At 60.6% G+C, this 19471-nt stretch overlaps 1 protein-coding gene across 12 annotated transcripts; it reads right to left on the reverse strand.

The window, feature by feature from the left end:
* Positions 1-17: 17 nt before the first annotated feature.
* Positions 18-19458, reverse strand: CARMIL3 (capping protein regulator and myosin 1 linker 3). Of its 12 annotated transcripts, none has more exons than XM_082386153.1 (40): positions 19054-19458; positions 17515-17609; positions 17153-17203; positions 16989-17048; positions 16788-16903; positions 16486-16583; positions 16186-16256; positions 16009-16082; positions 15699-15774; positions 15530-15618; positions 14988-15082; positions 14674-14760; positions 14352-14461; positions 14135-14212; positions 13501-13577; positions 13317-13421; positions 13153-13222; positions 12633-12714; positions 12408-12504; positions 12204-12258; positions 11951-12123; positions 11640-11708; positions 11323-11416; positions 11136-11234; positions 10573-10701; positions 10262-10375; positions 9635-9810; positions 8748-8835; positions 8469-8606; positions 8126-8189; positions 7800-8008; positions 7301-7404; positions 6354-6669; positions 5890-6018; positions 4842-4908; positions 4648-4737; positions 3066-3184; positions 2800-2974; positions 2518-2628; positions 18-2397 (listed from the first exon to the last, which is right to left on the reverse strand). In XM_082386153.1, the coding sequence occupies exons 1-40, from the start codon at positions 19091-19093 to the stop codon at positions 2369-2371; spliced, it is 4119 nt and encodes a 1372-aa protein (XP_082242279.1). In that variant the 5' UTR covers positions 19094-19458; the 3' UTR covers positions 18-2368. The 12 variants fall into 12 exon arrangements, with proteins under 12 accessions (XP_082242279.1, XP_082242281.1, XP_082242280.1 ...); XM_082386154.1 differs by having other exon boundaries at positions 19-2397; positions 7301-7401; positions 19054-19457; XM_082386152.1 differs by having other exon boundaries at positions 19-2397; positions 2800-2980; positions 7301-7401; positions 19054-19457.
* Positions 19459-19471: the final 13 nt, after the last annotated feature.

Raw genomic sequence — 19471 nt, forward strand, 5'->3', positions numbered from 1 at the left:
GCCGGAGGAGGAGGGCGGGCTGGGGGTGGCTCAGACGCAGGACCCCTGCAGACACAGTGACACACATCCTCCCCTTCATGCCACACCCACACCCAGCATCACAGAGATGCACACGTTGCAGTGGTGCGTGCACACACACACATTCACGCTGGGAAATGATGGAGACATATGCACACACGACTCACAGGCTCACACATATCTTGACACAAACAGGTGCCAGCACATAAACTCACCGTGACACCATGACAGTTACAGCCCTACGGATACACATAGGGAAACACACCCGGTCTCACAACACTCTCTGTATCACATTTGTTAAGGACATTCACAGTCACATATAAAAGAACACTGGGCTATACTTGTCACACACAACATACACTCATTCACGCCAACCAACCCGAATACGACAGAATGGAGATCTTCATGTGCTTCTTAAAAACCATCCTGTACCATGCTAAGGCTCATAGCTTTGAGAATTCAAAGTTCCCTAGCCACCTTTTAACAGGGAGACGAGGAAACGGACACAATTGCTTAAGGGCACACAGTGTCACATCCTGGCCACGAAGCCCCCTGAAGATAGGGGGAGATGTGCTGGACTGATTCCTGAGGTATCTTCCTGGTACCCACAACTCAACCCTAAACCCCGAGATTCAACTCATACGGCCACATCCTTGTGGGACGGGCCGTGCCACATACAGATCTCGAGGAAACAAGACAGTCATTCTCTAGTGAGGCAAGGGGAAGTGAGCAATTGCCTGGGAAGCTGCACGCCACGCATGAAGACGTTTGGGTACATGGTGATCTGGGATGAGCGTGACAGAGGGGTCACCAAGACGTCCTCACCCGCCATCCCCGAAGCTGCTTGTGTACTGAGGTAGCAGCCATTTACTGAGCATCTCCTGGGTGCCAGGCACTGTGCCAGAGGTTGGGGCTACACAGGTAATTAAGACCCAGCTCCTGCCCCTGGGGGAGGTGTGTGTATATGGAACAAAAATCACACAGACAGAGATGATCAGCCAATGCACAAATGAAATGAGGTATGACAGGTGCAAAATGCGGACCTATTCAGGATGCAGTGGGCCACAAAGAGGGAGGGCTCAATTTGGATGAGTCAGGGTAAGGCATCAGGAAGGGCTTCACAGAGGAAGAGGCTATTGAGCCCAGTCTTTTTTTTTTAATATAAATTTATTTATTTATTTATTTTTGGCTGCATTGGGTCTTCACTGCTGCACGCGGGCTTTCTCTGTTGCGGTGAGCGGGGGCTACTCTTCGTTGCGGTGTGCGGGCTTCTCATTGCGGTGGCTTCTCTTTTTGCGGAGCACGGGCTCTAGGCACGCGGGCTTCAGTAGTTGTGGCATGCAGACTCAGTAGTTGTGGCGCACGGGCTTAGTTGCTCCACGGCATGTGGGATCTTCCCCGACCAGGGCTCGAACCTGTGTCCCCTGCATTGGCAGGCGGATTCTTAACCACTGCGCCGCCAGGGAAGTCCTTGAGCCCAGTCTTGAATGCCAAGCTGGTGTTTGTTAGTACACTGATGAGAAACGATTAATTTTAATCATTGATCTTCTCCTGCCCTAGGCACTTCTGCTCACCTGCAGGCCACTCTACTGTTGAGATTTCTGACTACTGCTGGTGCCCCCAGGATGACACAACACCATTTAATTCCACCATTAGTGAGCCTGTCTGTGCGTAAACACACACACATACACACACACACACACACACACACACAGCACACTGCTCCCAGTCTCTTCCTGGGACACTGGGATCTCTCCAATCCCACTGCACCTCCCTAAAGCCCAACACACACTGGTGTTGGTTCCCCCCCTTCTCCAGCCAGCTCAGCCAAGACCCTGCACATAACAGCCACCCTGCTTGGGGACTTCTGAGTCCCCTCCCATCCAGCAGCTCTCCAGTCTTTCCTACCTCTCCCCTTAGAGCTCTAGCCCCATCTCTGGGGGGATGTTCCCCACTTTTCCCCACTGTGGGCCTTGAGGGAAGGGGAGCAGCTGGTGGGGATGGGAGCAGAGAACCGGGAAAACAGCAGAGACTCGGGCAGGCGGTGATTTTGGTTTTTTTATTCTATACAAGTGGAGAGAGAGCCCCTGGGGACAGAGGGACAGATCTGCCCTCCCAGGTGAGGAGACACCCCCCACCCCCCAGGTCTGCAGAGCAAGCAGAGCCTCTCTCTCCAGGCTGCTCCCTCCCTTCCTGTCCCCCACGTCCTGTCCCCCAGGCCTCGTCCTGCTGTACTGCGCCCGTGGGACAGGGGTTGGCAGAAGGGCCTGGAGGTGCGGGGATGGGTGGGGGTCTGAGTCCTTGTGAGGCACATGTCGAGAGGAGGGCTGGCGGGGTGCTGCAGCGGCTGTCACCCTGTTCCTGGCTCGCTGGCTCCTGCTGGGGGAAATCCAGGGAGTCCTGTTTCCCAGGCAGGGAGAGCCAGCCACGCTGTGTGGGCGGCCTCGTCACATGGATGGGTGGGAAGGGGGACCACCCTCTAGCCCACCCCTCTGGCACCTGTGGGGTCAGGGGGCTGTCTTCTATCAGGCTCCAGCTTGTCACAGGACTGTGCCCGCCGCGTCCTCTTGGGCTTCAGGGGGGCAGTCCGGCGGCCCGGATCCGGGGGCCCTGAAATGACAGTCAAGGCAGGCCTGGCCCATGAGTGGGGCTCACAGGCTGGGCACTCATCCAGGCTATGACTTCTGGCTGTCTGTCACTCATCCTGTGCCCAGGAAGGGACCCGATGTGGGCAACAAGGCCTCAGAGGTGCCCCACACCCCCTTTAGCCAGGTGGCAGACCTTGGACCTCAGGCTCCTCTTGGTCCTGCTGGGAGCCCAGCCTCAGTCGGGGTTTGTTCATTCCTGGGGCCGCACCCCCGGTCTCAGCCTCCTCCCTGCCCCCTGGCTCCTGAGGGAGCCAGCGGCCCCTGTGCACAGCCACCGGCTTGGGGGGCCGCAGAGCTAAAGCAGGGTCCTGCAGCTGGCACAGAAGGAAGATGCTCAGTCGGTTAGTTTGCCCTTTTGCCTCCTCAAAGTGCCCTCCCTGCCGCCTCGCTGGCTCTCACCTTGGCGTTCCTGGCGGGAACCGTCCTCTCTGGGAATAGGGCCCCCTCCTTCTCCTCCTCCCCATCTTGGGATGCTGGGCTGGGGCTCTGGCAGCTGTGGTTGGGGGCGCTCTCCTCAGCTGGGGGATGGGAAGAGAGAAGAAACTGCAGGAAAAGACATTGTTGCACAGCCCTCCCTGTCCCTTGTCTCTGTGAAGCCCTGGAGGCCAGGACTTTCCCCTCCAAGCCCATTTGCTCCCATGTCTCTGCCTCGGATGTCCCCTTCTGCTCTCACGGTCCCCAGGATCCTCCTGAGCCTGTCACCTCTGCAGGGGGCTCTGGCTGACCCTCTTGAAGAGCAGGGACAGAGCCAGGGCCCGCGGCCAGCCGGGTCCACAGGCATGGCTGCCCATCCAGGGCTGCAGTGCCCCGGCGCCCTGCCAAGGCTGCAACCTGGCACTCCTAGAACTCTCTGCCAGTCTGATTTAGATGGTGAGTCTGGAGGAGAAGTGCCTGGCACCCTCACCATTCCCCCTACCCTGCCTCCGTGGCTTTAGGCACCCTGGACCCAAGGATGTGCCACGTGTTTGGGGTTGCCTGTGTGTGTATCTGTGAGGTGTGGGTGAGGAAGCCCAGGAGGGTGCCGGCAGTTAGGGTGTGCGCAGGGAGCACCCGACAATCACCGCCTCCTAAATGAAGGGTGGAGCCCCTCTTCCGGTGTCTTAACTAGTCTGTGTGTGGGATGGGATCATCAGCGAAGGTGACCCCAGCGCTGGGTCGGCCTTGGAGGACGGGGCAGGAGCACAGGCACTGCCAAGCCTCGGGCCAGCCTGGCTCTGCACCGCGCCCTTATGCCCTAGCTCTGGGGTGGGAGTGGAGGAGGGAAGGGAGCGTCAACCTCTCCAGGGAGATTTGTCCCTGTCACTGTTGTTGGAGGGTCACATTCCAGACCTGGGGGAACTGAGGCTGATGCCGAGCTGACCGGCTTTCCTTTAGCTGCTCCCTAAGTGAAAGGTGCTCTGAACCCAGCAGAAGGGCGGTGTCATACTATGATCCCGCCCCCCCCCCCCCCCCCCCCGCGCCCTTTATTCTGGAAGGTGAATAACCTGTCAACACTGTGGGTGGTGACTGGGCCGGCACTAACACCCAGGGTGTCTGACCTCTGAGGCAGGGGGCTCTTGCCCCTGCTGTGTGGTACCTTTCTGCGTGAGCGGAGGATGGCCTGGTGAACTATTTTTGGGGGAGACTGGAGTGTTGGAGGTGGGCCTGGTATGGCTGGTACTGCCCACCCTTTCCCCAGCTGGGGTGCAGAGAGAGTCCTTCTTTATAGAGGGTGCCATTCTGCTGATGGCCCCCGCTCTAGAGAATTCCCCAAACCACCCACAAAGTGTTGTTCCTTGTAGGCTAAGCCTGGCAAAGCCACTTCTGTTCCGTGGGACCTTTCTTTGGATTGGGTTGTTTGTTTCTTTTGGATGTAGTTTTGTAACTATCCTGAAGCATTTGCACAGTGTTGACATTTTACTGCCCCACCTTAGTTGGCTTCTGTCTCTTTGGACATAACCCGGGCCTTCAGAGCTGCTGCCAGAGAAGAGGCTTTCCATACCTATGTGCCACGTGGCCTCTGCTCGGCGCATGGCACTGAAGCTCGGCTTGGTGCTTTGGGGTGGTGGTGGGGGCTTCCAGGCTCCAGGCCCTTGAGTGGAGGGAGGAGATGGGAAAGGGGAAAAGGGAAAAGGCATGTTAGCAGGGGCCCTGAGAGACGGGGCAAAGGAAGGACGTGAGGGCGATCATTCTCACCTGCATCGTCCGAGGAGCGCCGTTTCTGCCAAGGCTGGACGCTGCCCTCCAGGTCTGGGCCTGGGCCCTGAAAGGACAGCTGAGTCAGGTCATTAAAAAAGTCCCTTCTGTGTGGGAACTGCAGTTAGCAAGGGGCTTCTGCTGTAGCATCTCATGTCATTAGTCCCTAGACATTCGGACTGTTTTCCCCAAAGAGTGACACTCATACCACCCCTAGGGGCATAAGAAATGGTTTACACGAATGAACATACGGTTATTTTAATATGTGTTTATTTTATGTGTAGTAGAAAAAACATGACTAGTACAACAAGCCTGTGATTCTAAAGATGATAATGCTTAGGTCCAGACTGAGTTTAAAAAGGTGAGTTGAGGGCTTCCCTGGTGGCGGTGGTTAAGAATCCGCCTGCCAATGCAGGGGACACAGGTTTGAGCCCTGGTCCGGGAAGATCCCACATGCCGCGGAGAAACTAAGCCCGTGTGCCACAACTACTGAGCCTGCACTCTAGAGCCCGCGAGCCGCAACTACTGAAGCCCACGCGCCTAGAGCCCGTGCTCCGCAAAAAGAGAAGCCACCGCAACGAGAAGCCCGCGCACCCGCAACGAAGAGTAGCCCCCGCTCGCCGCAGCTAGAGAAAGCCCGTGCGCAGCAACGAAGACCCAACGCAGCTATAAATAAATAAGTAAATAAATAAATTTATTAAAAAAAAAAAAAGGTGAGTTGATTTAAATAAAAATATTATGTAAATAATGCCGTGGTATGTGGAGAAGGGAAAAAGCCGTCATAAAGGTGGTAATCAAGTCACCAAAATTTGGGAAACAGCTCTAGAGGTAAGTATTTTTAGGGCCACACACTTTATGAGGAAGCAGAGGCTCCAGCGTGACTTGTCCAGGGTTGCGCAGCAAGTGTAGGCGCAGAACTGCAGCTGACACCTTCTACTCCAGAGCATGGCTCTCTCCACTGACCTACCAACCGCAGGGCCGTGGGGAGGGGAGGGTGGTATGCAGGGACCCACGGGACCCTCAGTTCGCCTCCCCAGGTTCCGCTCACCTCTCGTTTCCCATCGAAGCTCCAACCCTTGGCTCCTCCCAACCCAGGGAGGGCGACACTGTGGACCCTTGGCTGCTGTGCTGTCCCAGGGGCCTGGCCCCCCTCCCCAGGCTCTGCCCCGTCAGTGCCCTGGAACAAGGTTTCGGGTTTAGAATCAGTTCCCGATGGAGAAGGGTCTCCACAGGCAGCAAGGGAGCAGGGGAGGGCCCCAACCCCTCGGAGCCCCCTGCCTGGGGAAGCCCTACCCAGACCCTCTGAGGAGTCCTTCCACTGCCCTCATTTGCATGGTGGACTCCCAGCATACGCTGGGTCACCAGGCTTAGCCCAAGGGGCCCAGGAGCGAGGAACTGGGATGACCAAGTTCCCGAGTCCTAACAGTCTCCCGTTAAGTGCCTAGGGTGGGGTGCGTGGATGGGCTACGAGTGGGGCAGCAAACCAGGACTCGGCACCCCTGCCTCACTTACCATCTTCCTGCGGAAGGAAGGCCCCCGGCCCCCGCCAAATGCAGGAAGGAGCCTGCTCTCCTCCTCTGGGCTCCAGCAGGGGGAGGAGTTATTGCCGAGGCTGCGGGGACCTGGGCTGGGGGGGCTCTCCTGAGTCGGGGGCGGGGGCGGGGGCGGAGGGAGGAGGAGCCCGGTGGTGGGGGACCCTGGCCCCCTGTCCCCCTTGAAGCTCCGGGGCCGGCGAAAGTGAAACAAGCCTCGGCGCCTCTTCTTCTGGAGTGGAGGGAGTGGCGGCTCCGAGAGGCCTGGCCGCAGGGTCCTCAGAGTCCGGGGGTAGCTGGGCAGGGTCGGGGTGAGTTAGGGACAAAGTCGTGGGGAGATACCCAGGTCAGATGCCGAGGTCGTTCAGGGCCCAGGGTGGTGCTGGCGTTAGGCCAGTCCTGGCTCTCCGGGACCTCCAGCTGTCCTGTCTCATCTAGTCTTTCCTGCCGTTCCATAACCCTTTCCACCTATTCTCAGGGGATGGTGTCCTCACCTTCCCTGTCACAACCCTCCAGCAGCCTCTTCCCTCGCAGGCACCCCTCCCCCCATCTCCCCTCAGCCTCTCCAAGTGACCCAGTTCCTTGTGGAGAGATGCCGGGGAGTCTGTGCAGGACAGTGACAGAACACACCCTCCAGGCCTGGTACCACTAACCGTCACCCCATTCCAGGGCCTGCTATCCCCCCAACCCCAATCCCACTGTGGTGGTTCACTCTGGCCCCGTTCTTTCCTGCTGTCCTGAGGGGATTCAGAGAACATGGCAACTAAGGGCTCGGTGTGGAGGAAAGAGAATGTGGGGGAAATCTCCCAGAGAGACTGGCTTTGGGGCATTGCCATTGGAGAGGCCTCTCTGGGAGACGGGTGGACACAGGAGCCCTCCGGGGCCTCGGGGCCTGCTGAAGTTGGGGGGTGTGCCTGGGCACCACACCTGGAGCTTTCATCCATAACCCTTCGGCTGAAGAAGTCCTCCAGCCCCTCATCCAGGCGGGTGGCCGTCCCGTTCTCCTGACGGGTCCCAGGTACTGGCGCCTGCTGGGAGGAAAGTCCTGTAGGATATACCATCTGGGTGAGGAAGCCCTCCTCCCATCCACTCAAGGCCTTCCCCTTTGGACTTGGACTTGCCTCTTCTTGGCCCCATGGAAACTTAGACTTCAGGATACCTGGGCATTTCTTAAACTTGGTGGCTCTTGACTCTCTCTGTCACCAAAATGAGAACTGCCACTGTCTAGCAGACAGAGATTTCCTATCTGTGACAAGGTCTAGCTCCATCCAATCCGGATAACTCCTCTTCTGTTCCATGGCCTGCCTGGGCCCCCTGCCCGATCCCCCAAGGCTAGTACCTCTGGCATTGGTGTCCTAGAGCTAGAATCTCTGGCTCTGGCACTGCTAAGTGATGTTGGTCCTCTTGTGAGGCCTTAGGGACTCACGCTGGGCCGACCAGGTCCCGGAGGGGTGGTCCTGGGGGGCCGGGGCCTCCCTTGTGTTTGATGCCTTAGTTTGTAGCCATGAGTGGGCAGCTCAGATAGACCTTCCCAGGAGCCACTAGCTGTGGGCTGGCTGCTCCCGAGTCCTGAGAACCAGCCAGGGGGGATCCCCAGGCTCCCCAGCTGGCTTTCCACGTCCTGAGGGCTCCCACCTGTGGGGAGAGCAGCGTTAGAGGGACTAGCATGAGGCGCAGGGAGAAAGCAGGCTGGAGAGGCAGAGATAAAAGAAAGGGAATCAGGGCCATCAGCGCGGAGGCTGGAAGACTCACTAATGAAGGCAGACACGGGCCGGATCTTGCGGCAGCGCTTCTGCTTTTTGATGGCCATGGTGTCCTGCAGAGATGGAGGCATGCGGTGGGGCCAGGTGGCAAACCCCAGGAGCCTCGCCTGGAGCCTCCCATTCCTCATAAAGCCTTCTCTTTAGGGTGCATCCCGCTTCCCTGTCCTTAGGCGGCTGAGGCAATGGGACAAGGGAAGAGGCTGGGCGGGATCGGGGCGAGGGGACGAGACCCGGCGAGGGGCAGAGAGTGGAGTCCAGGGACGTAGAAGGGGACAGCGTTTTGCAGGGTCAGGGGCAGGACCAAGGTTAAGGAGGGGAGTGGGGGTGCTCACGATGTTGGTCCCAAGTTCATCATCTGTGGTCTCGTCACGGTCATGGTTCCGTCCTCGGCCCCGGGAGGACAGATCCTGTCCTTGGCACGGCCCCCCTGGCGGATCTGACAGTGTCTTTAGCTGGGCCAGGTGTCGGGCCTAGGGAAGGACAGGTGTGAACAGGATCCCAAGGAAGCCGCCCACCGCCCAGGACCTTGACAGGGAGGGCTGGTGGGGGCAGACGCGGGTGATGCGGGGTGGAGGACAGGTCTGGGCCGGGCTGAGGCTCAGAAGTTTTACCAGGCTCTTGTGGGAGTGGTACAGCTCCTGCAGGATCTCGTCTACTATGGAGTTGGTCAAGTAGGTGACGACTGAGAGCTTCACTTCACTGTGGGCACAGGGGGGCGGCTCAGCTCCTCCTTCCCTGCCCCTGAGCCTCTGCCCCAGCCTTCCCCAGACGCCTGAGGGAGCGGGCCAGCCGCCCTGGCTGCCCACGGGGAACACAGCTGCTGTACGAGGCACCTGGGATCCACCACCCAGCTCCACCCACAGCCCTTCCAGCCTAGGGGTGTGTGGAGGGGGAGGGTGGACGGAGAGGAACTGAGGGGAAGGAGGGGCAGAGGGGCTCTGGGTCCGGCCCCTGGAGCTCCAGTGGAACAGAGCGAGGTAAACTGAGGTGTTGAGTGAATTCTGCCCGTCTCTGCTGTAAGAGCAGGAACCAGCACTTCTTGAGCTTGGCCATTTCATGGGTTTGTGTAATAATTTTCCTTCATTTTAGTGAGAGGTGGCACCCAGACTGGAATGAGGGAGAGCTCTAGGGGCCATGAAAACTTGGGGGGATGGGCAGCGCAGTCCATGCACCCCTATTCTTTGTCCACACCTCCGAGGAGGCTGTGCTCTGTTTCTAGAGGTCAGTTCCTGGGGGTATGTGCGCGGCTGTGTGTACGTGTACACGTGTGTGCACTGTTTGGACTCCTAACCCCAGCTCAGCATTTAGACTGCTAGGGCAAGGACGAGTCAGACCTTAAATAGCAAGGTTGCAGTTGGTTAAAGATTCATCCCTTGTAGCTTAGATTGTGTCATTCATTATTCATTGCTGATGGCTGGGCACCCCCCCCCCCACACCGAGTCCCTAAGTGCTCCAGGCCAAGTCCAGCCCCCCTCCAGCCCCGCCCCCCGCCTCTCACTCCAGCTTGTTCTGAATGTCCTGCCCCGCCTGCTCCAGCAGCGCCCCTCGGATGAAGTTCCGGGGCACAGTGACGCGCTCAGCCACATTGCTCAGCATCTTGTTGTGCCCTTCAGCCACCCGCATGGCCACGGGGCATAACTCTTGCGTTAGGCTGACCATGGACTCCAGGATCACCTAGTATGTGGGGAAAGGAGGCCAGAGCCCCAAGGAGGGCAGGGTCAGGGCTGGCACCACAGCAGAAGAGACTCCAGCCTGTCTATTCCAGCCCCCCGTGGGGAGACTGAGGGGCCGGCCAAGGTCACAGGGCCGGTTAGCAGCAGAGCCTTGGACACTCAGGCTTCCCCACATCCTGGTCAGTGTCCTTTTCATCCTACCACATGGACACACGGACAGGGGAGAGTCAGTCCAAGGATCAGAGTCCAGAGGGAGAGCTCAGAGTTCAGGGGCTAAGGTTGAAACGAGCAGCAAATATCCGAGGCCGGTTCTCTAGCAATGCCTTGGCACAGTGGGAGCGTAGGTGGTCTCAGCTCTGTAACTCCTTCTTGCCCACGGTAATCTTCCCGTGCTGGCCTCGGCCCTCGGCTTAGGGCCTTGGTCAGCACTGGGCTCCCTCCCCAGGACTTGCCTGCAGCTCCTTGTCCACAGCCTTGGACACCTCACTGGCTACTGACTCCAGCCTCTGCCTCACGGGTCCGTCGTTGGCCAGCATGTGGCCCAGCTCATAGAGGCTGGGAAACAGCTGGGAAAGAAAGGGGTTCTGATCAGAAGGTCAGAATCTGGCTTCGCTGGGTCCCTGGCCTAGGAGGCTGTGAAAACGTTGGGGGATAAGCAGTGCCGTCCGTGGGCACTCCTGGGCCTGGACGCTCCTGGGCCGGCACGCTGGCCTTCCTGGGCTCCCTAGACTGTCAGGGGAGGGCGGGGCTGCGGAGGGCTCACCGCCCGGGAGTTCTTGGCGTCCTTGATGAGGTCCCGAGCATAGAGCAACTCATCCTGCACGGGCTCCAGGGGGCACAGCCTCAGGGCCCGAACCTCCTCTTGCACCCGTCCGCACAGCCGCTGCAGCATCTGCAGCACAGGTGGCGGGAGTGTTAGGGGGGACTCTCGCATCTTCACCTTCCCAGGTGGGCCCCCAGGCATCCCATTTCTGGGCCCCCTTGGGCAGTGCTACTGGTGCTGGCACTGACAGGGGTAAGGGTGATGTCTCCCGATGGCCTGTTCCCTCTTCTTCTTGGGATGCCCTCTTGAACACTCAGTGGAGCTCCCACAGTCCTGGGACCCCTTGTCTGGGACCCCTGCTGTTTGCCCACGTGTCCTCTCATGTTTGGGGCCCACATTCTGCACGTCCTGTCTTTTTGCTCTCCCACATGCTCAATCCACTTATGGGCACCACACGATGCCTCTCTCATGACCCCTCCCGGCCCGACCTGCGCTCCATCACATCAGCCCTGTGCCCTGCGTGCCCCACGTGTGCCCCCTGTGTCTCGGAGGGAAACGTTTACTTGCTCGGCGCTGCTGGTCACCAGGCCCTGCTGCAGCCTGAAAGCCTGTTCCTGCGGGCACGTCTGAGAATGGTTGTTCCTCACCAAGCACCACTGGATCTGGAGATGACGATGGGTGGGTGGGGTGAGGGCCAGGGGATGTGGGCTGGCCCCTGCCCCTTGGGTTCCACCCTGCTCAGGCCGCCACCTTCTGCCAGACGTCCTCGGTACGCTCAGGGGCGCTGCGGTAGGCTTGGGAGATGTCGCTCACAGGGAAGGACATGAAGCGCAGCGTATGGTTGCTGTGGGACAGAGTGGCACACCTGGGTGGGATAAAGGCGGGCAGGAGAGGCTCCTGCTCCCCAGACCCCACCTCTTGCTGACCATTTCCCTCTTCTGTGGTCCTTCCTAACATTTCTATGCAACTAGGTCAGGTGGACTGGGGTGGGGCTGGTGTAGTTCAGGCCTGGTCCAGGTACAGGGAAGCTGGGGGCTAGGATCAGGGCAGGGCCCTGGTCTACTCACCTCTCCAGGGCCCTTGCAATGTCCAGAAAGCCTAGGGCAGATGTATTGTTCCGATCCCATAGGATAGTTCTGGGGAAAGGGTGAGCATCAGCGTATTACCCCTCCCTCGGGGTCTCTCTTAGGGGGAGGGGACACATCCCCCTCGGGAGCCTTCCCTCCTTTCCTGGGTAATGAGGCTGACTCAGAGATGGTCCTGGGACTAAGGGTCTCCTGGAAGCTGGGGTGCAGAGCAGTGAGGCAGCAGGGAGGGCATGTATGTGTGTGGGGGAGGGCTGGGGCTCCAGGTGAGAGGGTCCAGGTGTGGGCCCCACCTGAGGGAGGAGTTTATCTGCAGGGCCTTAGAGAGCATCTTGGCCCCGATGTCCTCCATGCCATTGCCGCTCAGATCCACCTTCGCCAGGCAGGTGTTGCTGCCCAGGGCGTTGATGAGGATGCTGGTGCGAAGCTTCAGCCGGGAGTCTGCCACTGACAGTGACTGCAAGGACTGTGTGGGCAAGTGGGGGGTTTGGCCCAGTCCCTGCAGCCCCTGTCACTGCAGGTCCCCTCCCAGGCCCCGGCACTCACACAGTCCTCTTCTTGGATCAGCTGCACCAGCTTGTGGAGGATCTCCTCCAGGGTCCTGTGGGGAGTCGGGGCTCAGACTAGGAGGGGAGGGGGCTGGGGTCATGTTAGTGGAGCAGCGGAGAGGTGGTCAAGGGTAACACAGTGAGCCACAAGGATAGGCGGATGATGGAGTGAGGGTCTGTGGGTATAGGAGGGGGGGCTCACTTGGCCTTGACGTTGAAGTTCTTGCCCAGGAACAGGTGCTTGAGGGACTTGTTCTTGCCAAGTGCGGGCACCAGTGTCAGGAGGTCCGAGTCGAACCCTGGCCAGTAGATGGGAGAGGCCTGGCCTTGAGGCCCGAGGCTCACTGGAGTCTCCTTAGGGCTTCTCCCCCGTGCTCTAGGCCCCTGTCCCCACCTGGCCCCCAGGAAGGGAAGTGCCCCCACTCACCATTGTCTGACAGATCCAGGCTGCCCACACAGGTGACAGCCCACAGCTGCTCCTGCAAAGCCTGGGCTCCAGCTGAGCGGAGCTGCAGGGACGGGGTGTGGGTGGAAGACAGGGCACCTTTAATGCTTAGAGATAAGAGGAGTCATGCCAGGATTCAAGGTCATACCAGGTCTTCTCGGGTGTGAAATCTGGAGGCCCCTTCTCTATACCAGATCCTTCCCTAGGGCTCTCTCCCCTCCCTTCAGCCAGAAAAATCTCCAGGCCGCTGCTCTGGAGACAGCTTGCTCCTGCCATCTGGTGGGAAAGCTTGGTATCTCCCACCCCAAAGCGGTCAGCGAGGAGCTCCTGGAGACTGAAAATGACCTCTAGAAAGAGGGCCGCAGACCACAGACGGAGAGGGGAAAGTGGGGGTGAGGTTAGGGCGGGGGGTCGCTGAGGGGTAGCGCGGAGGCAAGACGGAGCCAGAGCTTGACTTAGGGAAGTGAACGGTGGGGTGATGGGTGGGGGACTGAGGGCTCACCTCACAGCTGCTGAGGTCCAGGTGCAGATCGCTGAGGTGACTGTTGAGGGAGAGGCCCTGGAGCAGCGCCCTGTGGGAGGAAGGTCAGCAGGCCCGCCTTTACCCCTCACCCCCTTCTCCCAGGGTTCCCCCTCGGACGCCCCCCAACCCTGCACCCACCCGACCTGAGGGCCTCCAGGGGCAGCCTCGTGGCCGACAGGTTGATGTGGCTCAGAGTGTAGGTGCTGCTGAAGAACTGCTTGAAGGCAGGCGGGGCCTCCCGGCCCTTCCTGCGGAGATGCCTGGGGTCAGCAAGGGAGGGGGCGCCCACGACTTGCCCCGCCCCTCGCTGCACCCCTGTGCTCCCACCTGTGGGAGCAGCTGTTGCGCGCCAGGTTGAGGTAGGTGAGGTGGGAGCAGCAGCCGTGGAGCAGGGCGCCCAGAAGCTGTGGGGTGGAGACAGGGTGCGTCTCACGGGGCTGGGAGGGCTGCCGGGAGGGGCGACGAGGACTCCCTCCTCCCTCCCCACCAAGGCCCTGGCGCTTCGCCCTCTGTGGTCAGTCTGTGCGAGTCCTGCTGTGCCTGCCCACTTAGCCTCTTCAAGCCTCAGTTTCCCCTCTGTGGAAAGTGGGTCTACTCCCACCTGCCTGGCCCCCAGGGGGTGAGAGGCTCATAGGCAGTGGATGTGTAAAGCCAGGGCGCCCACAGGCTCGTAAGGTGCCTGGTTCAAGTTAGGGAAGGAGTCCTTTCCTCCGGTGGACGCAGCGCCGCGCTGGGGCTCATGGCCGAGGAACGGATCCGGGCTGGCTTTTAGGCACAGCCAGCACAGCCTTGGCGGCGCACGGATAAAGTGCTGCACAGGTGTGAGCTTTGGCGTTGATTTGTAATTCAGCTGAACCTGAAGCCATCCTGCCAGCTCTGCCCACCGCTGTACTCAAGGAGGGGGTGACCCACCCCAGCCTCCCCAGATCACAGGCTGGCTCCCCCATCACCAACCCCTCACCAAGTCGATGGCGCAGTCAGTCCCCGCCAGGTCCAGGTGCACCAGGGCATTGGGCTGGGCCAGGAAACTGTAGAGGGCCTGGGAAGGAAGGACAGAGGGGTTGCGGGTGAAGGGGTGACAGAACCCCTCCCCTCCCCAGGGCTAAAGGTCAGAGACCCCAGGCCCTGAAGCCCGGGTGGGCCTCTGCAGGGGCCTGAGGCTATATTCGTGGACTCACGTTGGCCTCATCTGTGGCGAGCAGCCCAGGGTTCTTGCTCAGGTCCAGGTACTGAAGGGAGCTGGCAAAGGCCGGGTTGGCCCCGAAGGTCTGGCCCAGCGCCTGGAGCCCTGAGCACAGCGGGCACTGGGCTGGGTTGGCCACCCCCCCGCCGAACTCTTCCCCTTGCATACAACTCTTCCCCACTCTCCAAATGTGGCTCCTTTCCCTTCTTTGATCCCTGGGATGCTGTGTGAGTGTATGGGTACACCTCTGGGACTCGACACCCAGGCAGTGCTGGGGGAGGGTCAGAGTCAGAGGTCAGGGGTCCTGGGGCAAGTACCTCGAGGGGAAATGGCAGTCTTGGCCAGGCACAGTTTGGTGAGGCCAGTGGGGAAGCAGAGGAGCTGCTGGCTCAGGCTGAGGAAACCTGGGGAGTGGAGAGAGAAAGGGGCCCACTGAGAGATGGGCAGTGGGGGCAGGTGGTGCAGAGTCAGACTGGGCGCTTGAGTGGGTTATGGGCCTGGGGTCAAGGATGGCATATTGGGGCAGGGGCTGGCATCAGGTCGGAGAGCCCCTGTTCAGACCGGGTTGGGCTCTGGGCTGGGATAGGGGTCTGTGTTGCGATGGGGGGTAGGATTCAGGGCTGGGGCTCACCCTTGTCCTCGATGGGGTTGTGGGACAGAGTGAGGGCATGCAGCACACAGCTCCCGTTCTCCCCAAATACCCCGGCCAGCTTCTGGACAAAGTCCCTTTGGGGAAGGGGAGGAAGGATGTGTTTGTCCCAGGCCCTGGGCTTCCCCTCCTCCTCCACCTGCCTGCCTGGCTGGGGCTACAGTGGTCGGAGGCCCCCGCAGGTGGGGAGCAGCTTGGGGCCTGCCAGGGAGCTTGCCGTCCCTCCGGAATACCTGGGAAGTTGTGCTGAGACAAAGCCCAGCTTAGGGTCCTCGAGACCGGAGCAGCGCACCCTGCTCGGTGGCTGATGGCAGAAGGGGACGGGGCATGGAGATACGGGGGAAGGCTGTGGAGCTGGGGGTCAGGAGTCTTAGGCGTGACTTGCTTTGTGCCCTCTTTGGGCCTCTTCTGTACGGTGAGGAGCTGGATGAGACGGTTCAGAGGCCCATATCATGCTCTGAGGCTCTGGGATCCTAAGACTACATCAAGGGGGTACCACTGCCCAAGGAGGAGGCTGGCCTCACGTCTTAAGCCCGGCGTTGTCCAGCACCAGCTCTTCGAGGCTCCCCGACTTGCTCAGGGTGTGTAGCACCTGTTCTAGCACTTCAGAGCCCTGAGGACAGAGGGGGTCATGTGATCAGGAGGCAGAGAGGGCAGTACTCTCCCCTCCCCACTGCCCCTCCTAGACCCTACCAGCCTCAGGTCCTTGCAGTAGAGTTTGGTGAACCATTGGTTGTAGGCCAGGGCTGCCACCATTAGGGCCAAGTCTCTGTGGGGAGATTCAGGGCGGCAGGAAAGTGGTGAGCAGGTGGCTAGGGCTGGGAAGAAGAGACTAGGACTGGGGTGGTTGGGCTGGGGAAAGCCTAGATGGGTGGAAGGCAGGGGTGGTGGGGGCTGGGAGACAGAGCCGGGGCTGTGGGTGGGACCAGAAGGGAGAGCCTAGAAGGGCCAGGGCTGGGCTGGGGCTGGAATGGGGGCTTGAGTCTCTACCCCATCTGCTTACCGGCTCTCCAAGTGGCTGAAATCCAAAAGATTGAACTCCCGGTTATCCTCGGCATGATAGATGGTGTCCACATCCTTGGAGAGGTGGAAGTGGCTCACACCTGCTTCCCTCCTCCTCCTCCTCTGCCCCATCCCTCTGGGTCCCACCTGCCCGCCTGCCGGTCCTGGCCCAACGCACCCATTGCACCTCCTCACGGCAGTGCAGCCCATTGTAGTCGCACAGGGCAGCGTAGGTCTCGGAGAAGCCACCTGTGGGGCAGGAGATGGGCTGGCTCCTTGAGCGGTAAGGGGGTGGGGAACAGGCTTGGAGTTCAAGGAAAGGTCAAGGTCACTTTATGCACCAGTGTCCTGGGTTCATGAACCTCTGAGGTCTGGGAGCCGTGGAGTCTCAGGGCAGGCAAAGCCCCGTACACAGAGGACTCTGAGCAAGGGGCAGGGTGGTGTAGGCCCCACTTTCCTCAAGTCTGCCCCTGCTCACCGCAGACACTGTGAGCGGTGGACGTGGAAGTCTCAGAGTTGGGGGACGTGTCTCGGGGCCCTTCTGGGGTGTCTGCATTTCCACGCCGGATTAGACTCCTGGAAAATGAACAAATCCATCCCAAGGTGGGTGGAAAGAGGCTCTCAATTCTTACCCTGTTATAGCTTCTGGATCCCCAGGAAAAGCAGGAATAGGGACACAAGAGCTCTTCTCCTTGATGTCTCGGGGGCCCAGGGGAAGGAGGGAGGGAGGAAGGAGGTCTCCTTGTCTGACCCCTGAGAGACTCCTCCTTTGCCACTCACCCAGGGCCAGGGCAGACCTTGGAGAGGGCAGAGCTCACATGTCGTGTCACCTGGTCCACACTCTCAGCTGATGGCAGCCGCATGCTCACCATGCCACGCTCTGTCTCCACTAGGATCTGGGGGAGAGGGAGCAGCAGGGCCTCAGATGCGGGCTCCCTCCTCCCGCTGGCCCAGGAGTGGGGCCCAAGCCCTGGTGCTCACCTGGTTCTGACTGAGTGTGTTGAAGGCGCGGATCTCCAGGACATTGAAGGAGCTTTCCACCTGGGGGGAGGGGACACGGGGATGCCCAGCTCATGGTCAGGGCCTGGCTGCCGGGCTCAGAGGGGAGCATGCCAGGTGCTCTCCGGATCATCGGCCCAACTCACCTTGGCTGGGACTTTAAGGGGGAAAAGGTGGAGGCGCCAGGAGGTCAGGGCCTTCAGAGAGGGGAAAAGAACATCAGCAACAAACGGCAGCTTCCTGGGCCCTAGTCACCCTGCCCTCTGTTAGCCCCCTCAGCCTGTGTGCACCCCCTGCCAGCTGACCCTCTGCTCTGGAAGTCCCCCCTCTCTCACATGCCCCACCCTAGGCTCCTAGACATCCACACAGTCCAGCCTCCCCCTGCCCCCAGGCTATGTCTTCTCAGCTCTCCCCCCACCTCTGTCTCCCCTGTGCCCCCAGGCTCCTTGCCCTCACCAGCCCAGGTGCTCTTGATCCCCCCTCCCCTCCCCCAGCCCAGTGTCCTCACCAGCACTCGGTCCTCGAACTTCTTGGGCTTCGTCTCCAGCTTGACACGATGTTGTTGGAGCACAGCCGCTTGGCTCAGGCACCTCCGGATGCTGTCTGCAGGTGGGTGGTGGGCTGCTCAGAGCTCCCCTGACCCTGGCCGCCCCCGCAAACCCGAGGCTCTCCAGGGGCAGGGGCAGAGGAGAGGAGAGAGAATCAGAGAGAGACCGAGAAGGACAGGGACCGAGACCTTTCCTTCTTGGGTGACTTTTCTCTTTCTATTAGAAGGGCAGTGGGGTGTGGAGAAAACTCTGGCTCCTGATGTTCCTGAGTCGGGGGACAGTAGCTGAGTGACACCGTGGGAGAGTGTGAAGGATTTTTCCAACCCGTGCACTCCAGCAGCTGTCAACACATACAGAGTGAGTCAGTGTGTAGGGGCGTGGGGGGTATCCCTTCGGCTGCACTCTAGGTGGTCTGGGTGTGAGTGTCTACCTTTTACTACGCATGTAAAGAAGATGCCAGGGAGCCCGTGTGTGGCATTGGTGGGGATGGGTAAGTGTGAATGAGTATGCTGTGTCTGCAGTTGTGAAAGGGGCACAGAGCCAGCCAGCTCTGGTGTGGGTGGGAGCTGCGGGGTAGGAAGGAGTTAGTGTTTAAATGAGTTCCATACCCATCTGCTGGCAGAATCATCCAGATATCCCAGTGTGTGTGCGTGTGTGCGTGTGTGTGCAGTTTCTGTAAAGATGTGTGTACACACATCTCACGATTGTGCTTGTGTGCCTGTGGAGCTGTGGGAAATCGCCACGGTGCAGCATGCCTCTGAGTATCCTTGAGCGTCCTGGTCTCTGCGTGGGCTAGCCTGTGCTGCCGCCTCTGGGGGTCAGGGTTGGCAGTGCTGGGGGGTCGGGCCTTGGTTTGGTCTGAGTCTGAGAACCAGGCAAACAGGAGAGGCCGTGAGGTGTGGGTGTGGGGTAGAGAGAAGGGGGCAGGCTGGGATGCGGGTTGTGGTAGATAAGCTTCAGTAGACCCTGCTCCTGGTTTTAGCTCCGGTCCAGGCCCTTTTCCCTGACTCCCTTCTTTGCCCCAGTGGCCGGGGCGCTAGCGGGGCTCTCGAGCCAGTTCCGGCGCCGGGCCCAGAGGAGGGAGGGTGTTGAGGCCAGAGGAGGTCAGGACCTGGGGCAGCTCCCATCACCCGGCAGGGTTGGCCTGGCCCCGCCCGGCGGGGAAACGGGGATTCTCCGGAGGGGACACTGGATGCTTCGCCGAGGGGTGGGCCAGAATCGCTGAGAGTCAGCCCCAGGGAGCGTGAAGGGACTGCACCTGTCACTGAAGATCGGGACGGGCGGCTCTGGGACACGTAGGTCCTGACGGGGTGAGGCGAGGGGGGCAGCGGAGGATGCTCTGGGACAGTGATGCCCTGAGCTGGGATGCAGGGGCAGGGAGCTGCCTTGGAACCGGATGCATGAGGGGCGGGAGGCACCGGGGTGTACCGCGGGGAGGAACGCACTGGGTCTGGGAGGCTCCCGGACGGGGTGTCCCGGAGACCACCGCAGCCTCGTACCTTGCAGCTCGCGGGTGAGCTCCGCGCTGGACTTGGCCATGGCGGCCGTTGCTGCCGCTGTTGCTGCAGAGGAGCCGCCGTCGCCACCGCCGGGGAGACGCGGCACATGCTAGACCCGGCTCCGGCAGGGCCCCGGCGCTGAGCGCTGCAGCAGCCGCTGAGCCCGCTCCTGTGAGGGGCGTCTGCGCGAGCGCTCCTCCCCCCCACCCCGCCTCGGAGAGCCGGGTCTCCCGCCCCGCCCGGAGAGGTGCCGGACTGAGCATGCGCGCCGCGCCTCCGAGCCGCGTGAGACCCTGAGAGCGCTCGCGCCCACCCCTCCCGCCGGCTCTAGCGTGCTACGCCCTGTGCGTGTCGCCTGCAGCCCGGGCCATCTCCCGGAAGGGGGGCAGCGTCCCCACTTTCCGTGTGACCCACTCCT

The sequence above is a fragment of the Balaenoptera borealis genome (genome assembly GCF_965194805.1).
Source record: "Balaenoptera borealis genome assembly, chromosome: 3".
NCBI classification, from domain to species: Eukaryota; Metazoa; Chordata; class Mammalia; order Artiodactyla; family Balaenopteridae; genus Balaenoptera; species Balaenoptera borealis.

What these genes read in the sequence shown, in the direction of transcription:
- CARMIL3 (XM_082386146.1), bottom strand. Translation starts at nt 19,093, where the DNA reads ATGGCCAAGTCCAGCGCGGAGCTCACCCGCGAGCTGCAAG. An exon ending in GCTCACCCGCGAGCTGCAAG is followed by an intron (nt 17,610 to 19,053) that starts GTACGAGGCTGC and finishes ACCCACCTGCAG; the next exon opens with ACAGCATCCGGAGGTGCCTG. An exon ending in CCTGGAGGCCCTCAGGTCGG is followed by an intron (nt 13,223 to 13,311) that starts GTGGGTGCAGGG and finishes TTCCTCCCACAG; the next exon opens with GGCGCTGCTCCAGGGCCTCT.